The 15,552-nt window shown below is 39.9% G+C and overlaps 1 protein-coding gene across 2 annotated transcripts in view; it reads right to left on the minus strand.

The window, feature by feature from the left end:
• Positions 1-15,552, minus strand: part of NOTCH2 (notch receptor 2) — a 164,856-nt gene that overhangs the window by 89,246 nt on the left and 60,058 nt on the right. For both annotated transcript variants that reach the window (XM_030328181.1, XM_030328182.1), the window contains exons 3-4: positions 5,923-6,182; positions 1,935-2,270 (exon numbers count right to left, since the gene is read on the minus strand). In XM_030328181.1, coding sequence (XP_030184041.1) covers positions 1,935-2,270; positions 5,923-6,182 — 596 coding nt within the window. The remainder of the gene's footprint in view (positions 1-1,934; positions 2,271-5,922; positions 6,183-15,552) is intronic.

Below are 15,552 nucleotides of genomic sequence, written 5' to 3' on the forward strand. Positions count from 1 at the left end.
CACACACACACACACACACACACACACACACACACTTCATCAGTGAGTAAACAAATGTCTTGCTTTAAATTACAAGCAGAGCATAAAAGATAGCCAAGATCTCCTTACTCCATCCCACGAGCCCTGGCAGCCTCTCAGCTGTGGAATCCCTGGTTATTTCCTTTCTCAAGGAGGAGATACTATTCTCGTTTGACAGATCCTTTCCTGGACACACTCTCAGAATTCCCTAAGGTTCTTATCATGGCTAATGCATAACAATGCAGAGACTATGGGAGTGAATAATCACTCTCTCCTAGCTAAAAACTTCCTTTATTGACTTCTCTAACTTCCCGTCAGTATTCCGCTGCCAAATCAACCTTTTTGTTCTGGGCAACTATTAAAAGTAATTTTCTTGAAACTGAAAAAAACACATTTAGCCTTCAACAATAAATTGTGCTCACCTCAATTATTAACCATTTGGACTATTTATTAAAATATGTATAAAGTTAAATTGTTTATATTTCTGTTTCCTTCTTTAACCCTTAAAATAGAGCCAACAAATATGGGAGTGGAGAAAGATATCTTTCAGTTATTTCTTCTACAAGACAATATGGACGACAGTAATACTCTATCAATTAAATTTATTTAGTGTCTAGAATGACTGCTTTATCTATTCTTCATTGAAAGTGAAACTGAAAGCAATACATTTAAAAACTTGTTCTTGTGGCTTACAGTTAAATGGTATAAAGTTTTTTATTATGTGACAGTGTCTTATATCGCCCTATCCCAAGCACACAGTACAAGTGCCTAGAAAACAGGGGCAGTTAATAGATTTTTACTGAATGAAATTAATAAATTGCCATTTGGCTTTGTACCAAGGACCAACATATGACCTTTAATCCCCAAAGATAAAACACACAATCCCATTATATGTGAACCATATCCACAACACCAGATTCTAAGATTCCCATTCTGAAAGAGTGGCTAGAACAACTTCTTTTTGAGGCAATTCTGCTTACTTAGCACATTACTCCCCCCTACAGTTTTCCTTCTTTTGTTTTTGTACTAAGGATATTTGTATAAAAACAGAATCTTTGTTGCTTAGTTGCAACAGAGCTTTGTTGCTCATCTGCTCCAGCTGCTTGTGTTCTGTTCCCAATCAAAATTCTGTTTTCAGCCTCCTCATCATTTCATAAGGGGTTAGTGAATTGGCCAGGCTTGCTCCCTTCTCCATCTCTATGGAACGCTGGGCTCCAAGCTTCCTTCCATACATTGCTCCTATTTTGGCTTCTATCTTGGAGTTATGTATGGTTGTGCCATACCTTATTCATCAGCATTCATCAAAAAGTGCCCATTGAGTAAGAGAGCACCACCCCAGTTCCAAAATTCTCTAGCTTCAAGTCAGGGCAAGGTTACCCCAAGTCACAGAGAGCATATGGAGAGGGCCAGGAGCCCAGGGAACATTACAAAAGGACAGGCAGGTGCATCTAGGTAGGTTAGGAAAATAATCTATTATTCCTTCAGAAGTGAAAGCATATAGGGAAGTTGCTCACCTAATATTACTGTCAATTCAGTTTACAGTACTTTATTAATCAGACATATTTTTCAACATCTAATTCTCATTTGTTCCCTTCCATTCCACAGGCCTATCTATTTCTTTCTCAGAACTGTTTCTTTTATTTCTTACTGTTCCTCCGAAAAGGACAATAAACAATTTCCTAGCCACTCATCATCATAAACTCTGACATGTTAAATTACCCCCTACTCCGTTTATGGACCACACTGGCCCATAAAACTCTTCCCTCACCAGCAACCCACTCCACACAAAATTCTTATTTCCCCTTTTCCCTGCTGAGAAGGGTATTTCCTAAAGCAGCAACTGAGCCACACCCACCACCCTCCTTCTGTGCTGGAGGTGTATCCCCCAATCCCAGGACACTGGAGGCTCTCCTTACCTGGAAGGCAGTTGCATTCAAATGTGAAGTCACCAGTCTGCCGGCAGGTGCCTCCATTGACACAGGGGGAGGGTGCACAGGGCACATAGGGGCTGTCACAGTGCTGGCCTGTGAAGCCCTGGGGGCATTGGCACTGATAGGAACCCAGTAGATTGAGGCAGGTGCCACCATGCTGACACTGTCCTGGGATGTCACACTCATTGACGTCAGTCTCACACTTCTGTCCTGTGAAGCCTGCGAGGCATCTGCAGGAGAACTGGTTGGCTACAGTGGTGCAGGTACTTCCATTTGCACAGGGATGAGATAGGCAGGCATCGGTCCATTGGCACAGCTTACCTAAGGAAACAGAACAGACTCAGTGCTGCCCACTGAAGTGGGAGCCAGTCTCATCCTCAACATCCCACATCTCCCACCCATCCAACATCATTTATTATGTACAGAATGTCCTAAGCTCTTTGAAATTCACAGGAAGCCCAAATCAGAGCTTCCTCAAGATCATGTGACACAGGCACTCCCTCGGGCCCTCAACCAAGACACAAAGCCTCAGTGTAGCACATGGAGGGGACTGTAGGCTAGTCCTATGAAGCCCATCCTCATAGGAGCCCATCAGTCCCTTTGATGGCAAAGAAGGGTCTGGATCTATCTACTGTCTCACACCTTGCCTTTGCATAGGCTGCTCCTCTGTTTGGAATGCCATCTTCCTTTTTGTTCACCTAGTAAACTCCCACTTGACAACTCTACTCATAAGTTACCTTATTGCCCTTCTCAGCTCCCTAAATTGCTCTCTCTCTCTCTCACACGGCTCTGCACATGTATACACACCCCCCAAATTTGCTGTTTCCTTTTACTATATCACCTACCACACGGGCAGGGGCTGGATCCCCACAGGAGGCTCTCAAATCATGTCCTTTGAGTGAATAAAATGCATTGATCTTTTCCATAATACATAGTTACTAAACAGATCTCTTATATGACAGAACCAAGTCAGTGCTACTTCTATTTCCTTTAAATAAAACCCACATACATATTCTGGGAAATATTTTAATTGTGATCTTGCTACATTTTTGCTTGATGTGTTTGAAGAGGATGAAAAATCTCTAGCTACTTATATATGAAAAAAGCTGTAAGTTATCGTGAGAATAAAGGTCTAGAAAGGTAAGTCTTGTGGACTCTCAAATAGGAAAATATGAGAGGAGGTCAGAAGACTGATATGCTGGATCCTAAGGCATGACTCCAAGAAAGCAAAGCAAATTCTCTGAGGTAGAAAGACAGAGAAAAAAAAATATTCCCATGCTATTAGTAAATTTGGTATTCATACAGACTTCTAGTGCTTGTGTGCTCTCTCATAAAAACAAAATGTTTTTTTTTAATTTAAAATAAACCAAAAAACAAAAAACTAAAACAAACAAGAGCCATGACAGCTTTTCTAAAAGAAGAGGGAGGTGACACACAAGCACAGAGAAGTGCTCGCTGTCTGTCAAGGAATGTCAAATCAAACAGGAGAGGTGCAGTATAATTTTGGGCATAGCACATGTATCTCAGGGTACTAAGCAGAGAGAAAAAGGAGGAACTGAAATTTCTCTTCCTATTTTTTCTTCATTCCTCTGAGAGAAACATCTACAGTGGAGAAGAGATAAAAATGGTTCCTTCTAGCAACTGTGTGTATGAGAATATTTGCCTACAACTAAAACAGAAAGGTCCTTGAACCTGGCTTCCCATATATGATACCTACAGGCACTAAGTTCCTACCTCTGTTTTTTCAACTATGAGTACAGATAAGCTAAGAAGGTCTGATTAGGTGGGGTATAGGGCTACCACAAAACGAAAAGGGTAACTTGACCTGTGGTGATTCCTGAAGACAGACAAAAGTGGCAGATGTGTAAAAATGATCAGAGCCCTGCAGAACACCAAGAAAGGATCCTTTTAATGGCAAAAGAAGAAGCTTTAATTTGGGGATCATTTCAGAGTTAACATCTTAATTATTAAGAAGACATTACTGCCATTACCACTAGTGAGAATTAAAATGTTTGAAACAGGTATGCCTTCCCTTTGCTTGCAGAGCAAAACAATTTCAAACTGACGATCAGGAAAAAAATTTTCTCTTAACCACCAAATCTCTTTAATGAATCATAGCATCGATGCTGTCATGGTCATGATGAAGATAACAGATCATCCTAACTATCCTCTACCCTTACCAACACCTTTTAATAACAAATAAGTAGAAAAAGTATTCCAAACTAACCTACCCAATCTAGTTTACTGAGTATGTTTTTAACTTTTGCTTATAAGATTTACATAATTGCTGGTGTCGGGGGGCGGGGGGGAGGGGACAAACTGGTGAATGGTTCCGCTTTCCTCATCTAACTTAATTAATATCTACAGTTCATTTTGAATAAAGCTCAGACCCAGCTGTGGAGAACTCATGATCTAGGCAGATGAGAGACACGTAAAAAAATTATTACAATAAAATGTGACACATAAATAATGGAACATAGAGACTAACTGCCTAAAGGAATAGGAAAAAGTCACTAAGACAGAATTTTAAACAACATTGGGCAATCACCAACTGCAGAAAAGGGCATTCCTGGCAAAGGGGTGTGCAACAGCATAGAAGCAACAGTAAGTACGACATTTTCAGGAAATGATGAGAATGTTGTTGGTGTGACTAGAGCTAGACGCTTGTGGGAAGTGAAGCTATAAAAAGACGTAAGGCTGGGGCTCCTGGGTGGCTCAGTTGGGTAAGCATCCAACTCTTGATTTCGGCTCAGGTCATGATCTCAACAGTTCATGAGTTTGAGCCCTGCACTGGCTCTGTGTTGACAGCAGGGAACCTGCCTGGGATTCTCTCTCTCCCTCTCTCTCTGCCCCTTACCTGCTCTCGTGCTCTTTCTCTCTCTCAAAATAAATAAACTTAAAAAAAAAAAAAAGATGTAAGGTCTAGACTATAATGGGCTAAGGAAGCCATATAAAAGAGTTTGCAGTTTATTCTGCGGATGATAAAAAGTCATTAGGCACTGTAAGCAGGTGAGTTTGTGAGAAGATTTGCATTTATGGTCAAAGATGTGGCAATGTGACAGGTGAACAAGATGGGGAGAAACTAAAGGCAAGGAAACCAGTTAGGAAATGACTGCAGGAGCCTAAGTGGAGAGCTAACCTATCACCAACATGGACAGGGTAGACCTCAACTACAGAGCAGAAGGAATGGAGAGGAGTAGTCAGGTGAGAGGTGATTCAAGGACTGGGTCAGGTGCCTGAGTCTAAGTGTTATAAGGGAAAGGGGGAGTCTAGTTTGGAATATTTTTTTACATGTCCCTCATCTGACTACGACCCATTTATATCAACATGTTGAGTATGAGGTACCTGTCAAATTTCCAAGGATAATATGCAACAGATAGTCAGAAGTATGAGCCTGAATGTCAGGGAGGGGGTGGAGTGAAAAGGATGACTATAAGAGTCACCAGCAACTGATGAAGACAATGACAGCTGAGGCCACTGGAGACAGGAAGGTTCCCAGGGAGGGGGAGCTGTGATATGGCTCAAAAGAGGCTTCACCACAGAGTTCCAAGGAACACAAAAATTTAATGGATGAGGACAAGGCAATGCAGAATCATAACGGAACAGAGCACAGAAAACCAGAAAAGCCAGTGCCCTGAATGTCTAGGCAGAGATTTCAAGAAGCAAGTAATCAATAGTGCAGATGGCTTTTCTTCTAGTGACAGTGAAGTACGGTTCTGATCCCCCATCTTGACATATATACACTTTAGGCAGTCAAATACTTCTGAGTATTTGACACTTTCTCTTTCTCCCCTCTTAGAACTCTCAAAAGGAAGTTAAAGATAGTTGTCTGGAACACTCGAGTTCCTTACCATAACGTTAAACAGGCACCAGAGTTAGAGGATCCTTAAGAGCAACATGTCAAGATCTAAAAGATGATAAAGAAAGGTATCTGCTGAGAATAGGAAAACGTGGCCCTGGGTCACATCGTTACCTGTAAAACCAACTTGGCAGGTACACTCATAGTCGTCCCGGCTACGCACATGGCAGGTGCCTCCATTCAGGCAGGGGTGAGACACAAAGCAGGGGTGAGCAGTTGAGTACTGACAGTCATCACCTGTGAACCCTGGGGCACATCGGCATGTGGCTTTCCCCAACATGGCCTGGGCCACACACGTCCCCCCATTCTGGCAGCGGTTCTTCTCACAGGGGTCTCGATGTTGACAATATTCTCCCAAGAAACCCTCCAGACATCTGCATGGAAAAGAAAAGAGTCCATGAAAACACTTGACTTCTCGTAAGTCCAAAAGCTTAACAAGATAGTGCAGTCCATTCAAGAAACACTAGATCATGAATTGAGAGATCTAAAGGTACAACCTATAAAACTGCCCTACTTCAGAAGTGCTTAGAGAACTTAACCACACACTCTCACGTCCTTTTGAGTCTTGGTAGGTGACAGAATACCAGATGGGTTACCCAGCATGGTCTGCCATGGCCAGTCAGCATAACCCTTATCAAAGGCAAAATGAGCCACAGCTTTTTTCACATAGGTACAAGCTGGTATTGGCATAACAGCACTTTTTTGTGCACCACTGTTGATTCTTGCCTGTTCAAATTCATTAGCTTTCTCACTCTGACTAAGCCATCTGATAGGATTAAGGTAAGATTCACATGATAATGCATGGACTGACTTTCTTACCCTCTCCAGTTCAAAATATATAAAATACCATGTGATTTCTCTCAATTAGGTACTGAGAAATAGTAAGTTCTTTTCGTGTTTCCACTGAGACATCGACTGGCCTATACCTAGATTTCTGGGTTATGTTCTGGAGTTACATTTCCCTGTGCTGGAGAAAGAAAAAAGAGGTACAGGAATAGGAAAGGGTTCAAAGGGGCTTTTTTCTTTGTTTAACTTAAATCTGTTAAGATATAAACAGGAGGCAGCTTTTTTAACCAAATTTTTTAAAAAGCACAAAATACAATTAAAATGACATAAAAAATATCTAAGGTACCATACAAACACCAAAGTGAAGAAAGCACAACAACTTAAGAATAACATTCTGTAACATTCTCCACATGGTGTGTTGAGGGAGCTTTTTATATGCCACCCACTGAATCATAAGATATACAACCATCCCAAATTGTGTGTAGTATTTATGACAATACTACATTCTCTAAACAGCATTAAAAAAGGCTTTCCCCAACATGGTCTGAGCCACACAGGCTTTTAAGAAGCGTTTAAAAGTAACACAAAGACTTTGATTCTAACTGTAAATTTTACCATTTGGCCATTGCCCCAGGTATTTGAATAAACCTATTTCTACATTATTTTACTTTCTGGAGGATAGAAAACGAAGTCTACAAGGCTGCTCCATCATTACCTTAAAGATGACACATTTAAACCAAACTCTAAGGAAAAATAAGTAAGCAAACAAACCAAACTCGAAATCTTCCCCCTCAAAACCAACTCCCAACACAGCTCACAATGTGCAGATTCTGGGTCCTGATTCTCCCTATCGCCCAGACGTGAAGCACTGGGGTTGTGTTTTCCTCCTTCCTGCCTTTGTTCAATCATATCCAACATGTCTCATTAGCCAGTAGTTGGCAAGGTGAGGTCTTCAGAGGTCCCAGTTATTAAGAAAAGGAGGAGGACCAGATGTTAAGGAACTGAGACAGAACCTGCCCAGAAGAAGTATGCAGTAGCTAACACACCTGGAGGAGGAAACAGAGCTGGTGGGTAGCTCCAGTGGTAGTCATATAACTAGTGACAGCCTCCTCTCCTCTTCCCAGATCTGTGTACAGTAAGCAGGGCAGAGCCAGAAGCAGCTAGAGTTTTGAGCATCATCATGAGTGGGTGAAGCTAGGAGATGGAGAGGTAGCAAGGGGAGGGCACAGCACTAAAACCAAAGACTGGCTGAAGTTTCTGTAAAGGAGTCTGCACTTTATATGGTCAGAAGAACTGTTTAGAGTGAGTCCTGATGTGGCGACCTTGGACATGTTGCTAAACTTCACTATTAGTTCTCTCACATTTTAAATAGTTGAAAAGGGTACCCACATTGCGGGACTGGTGTAAGAAACTTACAAAATCAAGTATGTGAAAGCCTAATGTTAAGGTTATGGGTTATGTTAAAAAGTTTTGCAAATGAAAACCATTTTTTTCCCTTTGTACTTATTGAGGAAAATATGGTGCTTTATGCAAATCACAGCTTGATTTGATAATAGAATACGTTATTTTCTGATTTTTTTTAAGTGGAAGAACAAAAACTGCAAATGTAGCATAGCTAAAATTAACCCTGAGCTATATTATTAAAAGCATTTGTAACTTATTTAAGAAGCCTGTTATGGATGATGTTCAAAACTGGAACACAATTCTCATTCATAATGGTAGTCCTATGGGCGTTATGCCTGGCTGACAACTCTTGATTTACCCATATGGGAATTATTTACCTCGTAAATAATGGAAAACTGTTAAACCTGGGTGGGCTTTGCCCATCTTTGTTCCTGGACTATTGCACCACCACCGCCTCCCCAACACTATCATGTGGCATCTGCTCAGAGAATGCAAATTCATTTAAATATTAGTATCATAAACATATAAAGAAAACATAAGGCTCCCAGGAAAACAAAAATGAAACAATATGAACATTTCTGGAGCCAACCAAGAGTATTCCCGAATTATGTGAGACTAGGGTTTAATCTGCATTGTTTGCTCCCTAGCAAGTACAGAAAAATAAGTTTCAACTAAGATATGTCTAAGAAACCGGTGAAAGCAGAGGCTGGCAAATACAGCTTGCAGGCCTACTATGGCCCACTGTCTGTTTTTGTATGGCCTATGAGCTGAAAATAGTTTTTACATTTTTAAATAGCTAGAAAAATGTCAAAAAAAGATTAATATTTTGTGACATTTGAAAATTACAAGAATTCAAATTTCAGTGTCCATAAATTAAGTCGTATTAGAACACAGCCACACTCATTCATTTATGGATTGTCTATGGCTACTTCTGCATTACAATAACTAGGCTAAGCACCTGTGATGAGACCATTTAGCTCACAAAAATATTTACTATCTGGTGCTTTATAGAAAATCTGCCAACTCCTGGGTAAGAAAATGTATGAAACCCAATTCTATACATGGCATCCAACATGCTTATTAATAACGATGTTAATGATGACGAAGAAAAATATTTTCACATCAGTTTCTGCAAATACTGCACTCATTCATTCATCCAACAAACAGTTATAAGTGCCTATTATATGCCAGACATTGTCTTAATGCTAGGGAAGTCCTTGAACTTGTGGAGTTTAAATTCTCGAAAGGGAAGACAAAGACAAATACATAATTTGTTCAGTCAAGTTAAGTGCTATGAAAAAAATAATAAAATTGGAAAGGGGGATGGGAAGGGATGGAATTGGGAATGGTAGGGGGTAGATAAAACAAAGTATTTTGGTTTTAAATAGGAAAATTGGGGAAGGCCTCACTTAGAGGGCACATTTGAGTCAAGACCTTGATGCAGTGAGGGACTAGCCATGCAGGTAACTTAGGGAAGTGTGTTCAAGGCAGAGGGAACAGCAAATGCAATGGACCTAAAATAGGAAACAGTCACGGCATGTTTGAGGAACAGCAAGGAGACCTCTGTGGCTCTACCAAAGGGATTAAGAAAAAGGGGAGCAGAAAATAGATGAGAGCTGTTAACTGGGAGGCAGATCTTGAGGGGCCTGCAGACCACCATGAAGAAGGCTTGAGGTTTTTACTCTAGGTGAGATAATATGATATACAACTGACTTACTCTCCTAAAGTCCATATATAGAACTACATCTTATTTTTATGTGAAACTAGACATACTATTAATAAAGACTTAATTTCTTATTTAAAATGTTCTAGAGGGCTAGATATCAGTCTATTTCTTTACCTTAAAACACATACAAATCTCTCTTAACCTACATTTTTCACTAAGCCCCATTTCCCTTTCCAAATTCTTCTTCGGTCACAACCAAACTTCTTTAACTGTGGCCTAATTTCACAGATACTTTCCCTTTCTCTTCCATCTACTTCTTACTTGTCCCTTAGTAACAAAATTTGCATTCCAATTATCGCCCAGAAACTATGCTCTAAGAACAATGACTTTCTTTCCCCTTGTCAAGTTCAGTCTGAAATTTCATCATAAAGAAATTCTCTTTCCTGTAGAAGTGTCTCTGACCAAACCTTCTATCATTTTAATCCTTTTACATTTGGTTTCTAGGACTCCATCTCAGAGCTTGGTAAATTCTTAATCTAGATTGCTGACTCCTCTTCTCCTTCCTCCCCATCAATCACAGACAGCTTAAAGTTTAAGTTTGAGCTGCACTGCTCTTTTCTCTCATGTACATGTGTTACTGTTGTCATTCTTCATCTGATTTTAAACAACTACCTTCATGTGCCCCCATAAACAGTTCCACCTGCATATGCTCAGTTCACTAAAAGTCGTCTACTTACTCTAATCTACTCTGCAGTACTTGAAACTGAACATTTGAAAAGTGGGATCATTTTCCCATGGAACTTTAATTCTTCCATTTTTCCAAGGTTTCCACTCATAATCTCAAAAGTCACTTTTAGTTAATGCTCTTAAATTATATATAACTAATTACCATGTTCTGACAAGTCTTATTAACTGAATTCCTATTAATACTTATCATTCACACTCACAGTTTCCTTCTTGATACAAATTCTGATCATCTTAAAAGCCTCAGGCCAGATACCACCCTTGGAATAAAATAAATCTTGGGATTTAAGACACCCTAAGGCAATTTCTACCCAATGAGATAGTTCTTTCTGAAATACCCTTAAAAGATGATCACCAGTCCTACTTGAATCTAAGCAGTTAAGCACAGTGCCTGAGTAGTAGTTAAGAATTTAATAAATGCTTGAAGTTCTTATTGTTCTTGCTATTAAGAGTACAGACCCTAGAACCAAACCACATGGATTTCAATTCTGGCTCCCCATTTACTCGATAGGTGACCTTGAGCAAGTTACTAAACTCATTGTAACAATGAATTTAGTAATAGTGCTTACCTCATAGGGTTTTTTAATAACTGTAAAGCACTTAGAACAGTATCTGGTGCATAAACACCATGCACTTGTTAAGTAAAATAAAATTAATGGCTCACTACTTCAATAACAGAACAGTCTTCAGTGTGGGTGGACCCCAAGATCAGAAAGCTCCTTCTTTCTGATGTCTTAAATTCTGCCTCCCCTTGTTGGTATATATATCCAAAATAAGTGAAAATATAAGTCCACACAAAATTTGTAAAGAATGTTCATAGCAGTATTATCTATAATGGCAAAAAGTAGAAACAACCCAAATGTCCATAAGCTGATGAACAGATAGAAGTAAAATGTGGTATATCCATACAATGGAATATTATTTGGTCATAAAAAGGAATGAAGATCTGAAACATGCTATGACACGGACGAACCTTGAAAACATCATGCTAAGTGAAAGAAGCCAGATACAGAAGGCCAGATAGTGTATTTCATTTTTATGAAATGTCCAGACTAGGCAAATCCATAGAGATAGAAAAGAGATTATTGCTGCCAGGGGGCTGGGAAGAGGGGAAAACAGAGTGACTGCTAAGGAGTAGAGAGCTTCTTGGGAGCTGGAGGATAACAAAAATGTTTTTGAAACTGGATAGTGTTAATGGTTACACATATCTGTGAACACACTGAACACCACTGAATCGTACACTTCAAAGGGCAAATTTAATATTATATCTCATTAAAAAAACTTTTTTGGCCTCCCTAAAATTTCCACTTACTGGCTGTCCTGTTCTCTGGAATAAAAAGGAACAAGCCTTCTACTTTTCTAACATGTAGCCATTCAAGAACTTAAAGATGGTTGTGCTGACCCTTTTGTTTTCTTTTTTACAGGATTCAGTACTTTGGACTATTCCTCAATATAAAATTATTTCCAGACTTTCTCACCATTTCAGTGGCTCTTCTATACTTAAGATAATAATAGTAATAATAGTGACCAACATTTTCAAAGCACTTACTGTGTATTATGTATTTGCTAAGCACTTTATAGCTATTATCTCTTTTATTACTCTGTATAACAGTATTGGTATATTATGATCCACATCCTGTATATGAGGACCTTGAAGCTTAGAAAGATTAAGATTTCACACCTAGGAGATGGCAAAGGCAGGATTCAAACCCACATATGACTCCAGAGCCCATGTATCCCAACACTGGGCTATCCGGCCTCCTCCTACTAGATGATTCTAGTTCATCAAAAACCTCTTTAAAACACAGGGCCTGAAATGAAAACAAAACAAAACAAAACAAAAAACAAACATAACACACGTGATCCTACCAGCACAGCACAGAGCTTGGACTACGTGGATACTGTATTTTTACTATTGCAGCGTAAAGCTGTGTTCACTTTTTCAGAAGCTACAAAATACTACTACTGAATGAGCTACTGAACACACAGTTAAAATGCCAGATCTTTTTTTTCAAATGAACTAGTCACTCTATGCTTGTAGAACACACTTTTGAACCCAATAATTGGACCTGTCATTTGTTCCTTTTAAATTCACCGTACTGAATCTTCTCTCCAAGTTTCTTTGATTGAGATAATTTTTACACTCTATTAACATAATCGCAGAATTTCAGCACCACACAATATCTCAGAAGTCAACGGGTCCAAAACCCCTATTGTTCTGATCTGACCCAAATTTGCTGTCTGTAATCTGTTTCCCCAGTTTTGTACCATCTACAACTGTATCTCTACCTTTACCTAGATCTTTTATCAAAAGATAAAACAGTACTTAACTGAAAGTACTCTACTAGGTCTTGCCCTAACCCTGGCACCTATTCAGTCAACTCTATCATCTCAGCTGCACCTGCATCCTATCCACACCTCTCCGAAGGATAGCCAGGAAATCCCTTGCTAAAACTAAGCACACTACTTAAAGAATAATACTTTTCAAGCATAATTTTGATCATGTCACTTTTCTGCTCAGAAACTAGCATTAGCATCCAGCCCTTCAAATCCAAGTTTCTCAGAATCTATGGCCTACTTGTTTGCCCCACTCCTATTATCAACTATCTTACTCCTTCGTAAATAATTACTTCCACTCTCTTGTCTACTGCTCCCTGTGTAAAAATCTTCTAATACTTTTCCATCTGGTATGTCTCTAATTTTTGCTCTTTTCTTCCATCCTTGCTTCAGAGATCTTCCATTAAGCCTCCTCCACACCATTTCACCCATCTCTGGTCCCTCCAACAGCAGATGCAATGCCGTGTTAAGCACTACATTATTTCTACCAGTATGGCACTACTTTGTTTAAGCCATTGTTACGTCCTTCCTGTGCCTCTCCAATTTGGTATCTTGTTGTGGGGAAGGGCATGTCTTGAGACACTGGTACAGGTACCTTGAATACCATGAACATCTACCTATATTCCATTAAGCAACTGGTTCCAAAAAAGGCTAAATTTAATGTGATGGATAAAGTCAGTCTCCCAATCCATATAGGTTCCCAAATCCCCTACTAACCCCACACTGCATTCTGCCTGGTAGAACACAGGCCAAATCAACCCAAATAATCATCCTGAGGTACAGATTATCCCTCATGCCCCAGGAGGCTAAGGAGAATTATGGACATGGGAAGAAAAGGGGTAAATAAATGGGTAAGTGAGACAGACAGAAATAAAGGAGCCCTGTTTCCTAAGGCAGGAGACCTTTCAATTTTGCAAATCCCTGTTCAACTGTAATACAAGTATACCATATACCCTATTAGCCTGAGTGGAAATTAAGACTCACTGCCTAAAAATAAGAGTTTCAATAGCTCCCTTCTTGAGATGGCTCAAGTTGAGTTTGGTCAGAGGCCAGAAACATGGGCTAATCGTCCAAATTCTCTCAGAAATCTGTAGTTCTATTATGTTATTACCTCAGTACAATTTTTTGAAAATAGCCTACATCTTGAACTAGAGGTATGTGTTAAAATTTTTCTTAAAAATAACCTAATAAATCTAACAGCTGCCTCTTGTTCCCAAAACTGTATGAATGCCTTCCTCCTGAAGGGACTTTATCACTTATTTTAGTAGTTTTCTCAGTGACTCTAGTTTTGGAACTCTGAAAGAATATAGTTCACAAGAGGAGGCTGTGAATACAGGAAAAGTTTTGGGGGCTTTTTCCCTATAAAATAATTCCATGAACTAATATGAATAATTCCACGAACTAAACTTATTAGGCCCATACAGATATATGCATGCCTTTTTTCTGACAAAGTCTACCAATCCTGACACGAAGTCCACTCTTCCACTGTTAATGTTCAAACACACATGGGGAATGGGGAAGGCGAGGAAAAGAGGAAAAAAACAAAACAAAACAAGGAATTCCTCCTCATGGAACCAGGAAACATTCCAACTGGAAGGATGCCCATGTCGTCCCCCTTCAATAAAACAGATGAAAAACAGACCCCCAACTCTCACATGTCACCAGCAGCCTGGATGTGTTTGCATGTAGCCACTTTACAGAGTTCAACGAAGCTGGGGTCTGAATAGCAATTCCAATCTATCTGGCAATGGCTGCCGTTCAGCATCGGTCTCCCTAGTAATACAGGACAGAAAATTTTGTTCTTTCAAGTTTCCTAAGTGAATAGCCACTCGTCTAGAGAAAAGCTTAAAACACTGTAGCAGCTTGTGTCAGCTCCAAGATGACTGAAGTCTGAGCAGGAAATAAGCCCCCTTTTCCAAATAAAGGCCAGTGTTCTCTCTCCTTGTTTTCTCCACCGAATGTTCTGTATCAGCAGGGTGAGCCCAAATTGCATCCAGGGCTTTGCTGCAGCTCTGCCTTTAGCTTTTTTTAGTGAGGATTTGGTCATTAAAAAAATAAAACAACAAAGCAAAACCCCATCACATACAAGAAGAAGAAAAAGAGAGGCATGCTTTACAAAACAGCTATTTCAAAATCATGATTTAAAAAAAAAAAAAAACTATACAGAATGTGGAATGGAGGGGAAAAAAATGTCTCATGTGGGTTGCGTCGGCCCCGCAGCTGCTCCTCATTAAAGCGCCTCTTTACTCCCTCTGGGCTAGTTTCCAGCAGAAAATTCTTTAAACAGAACTCTGCTTTCAACCCACTTTCTTCTTGCTCTGGACCTTTCGGCCCCCCAATCCGCAGTGGCAGCCTGCCCTCGCTGGGCTCTAGAGGGGGGAGCTGTCGTTAAGGTAAATGAGGTAAAGGCAGGGGGAGAAAATAACAAAACCCAGAAACCAAATTAAGCATTGGTCAGTAACAAAGGTCTGCAGTTTGAAAAGGGCCCAAATCAGTCTGTTCTTTCCTGTGACCATAATGCCAGCTTAGTTTCCTGCCCCTTCCCCCTCTCCCCATGTTAAAGTAGATAAAAATAATTGCTAACAGCCAAGGCTAACTGTAACCAGTGAAAGTTCCTCCATAACATTTAATTCCCAAGGCTCCAGCTACAAACTTCTAGATGCCCCAGAGCCTACAGACTGGCATTCAACAGGACCATCCCACTGGTCTAACCTCACTGCCCCCCTCCTCCCATAACTCCAGTTTGATAGCTCATCAGACTGTCAACTTTTTAATTCTGTAACTCTGTGTAAAGATAACTAACTGGG

Source organism: Lynx canadensis, chromosome C1, assembly GCF_007474595.2.
Source record: "Lynx canadensis isolate LIC74 chromosome C1, mLynCan4.pri.v2, whole genome shotgun sequence".
NCBI lineage: Eukaryota > Metazoa > Chordata > Mammalia > Carnivora > Felidae > Lynx > Lynx canadensis.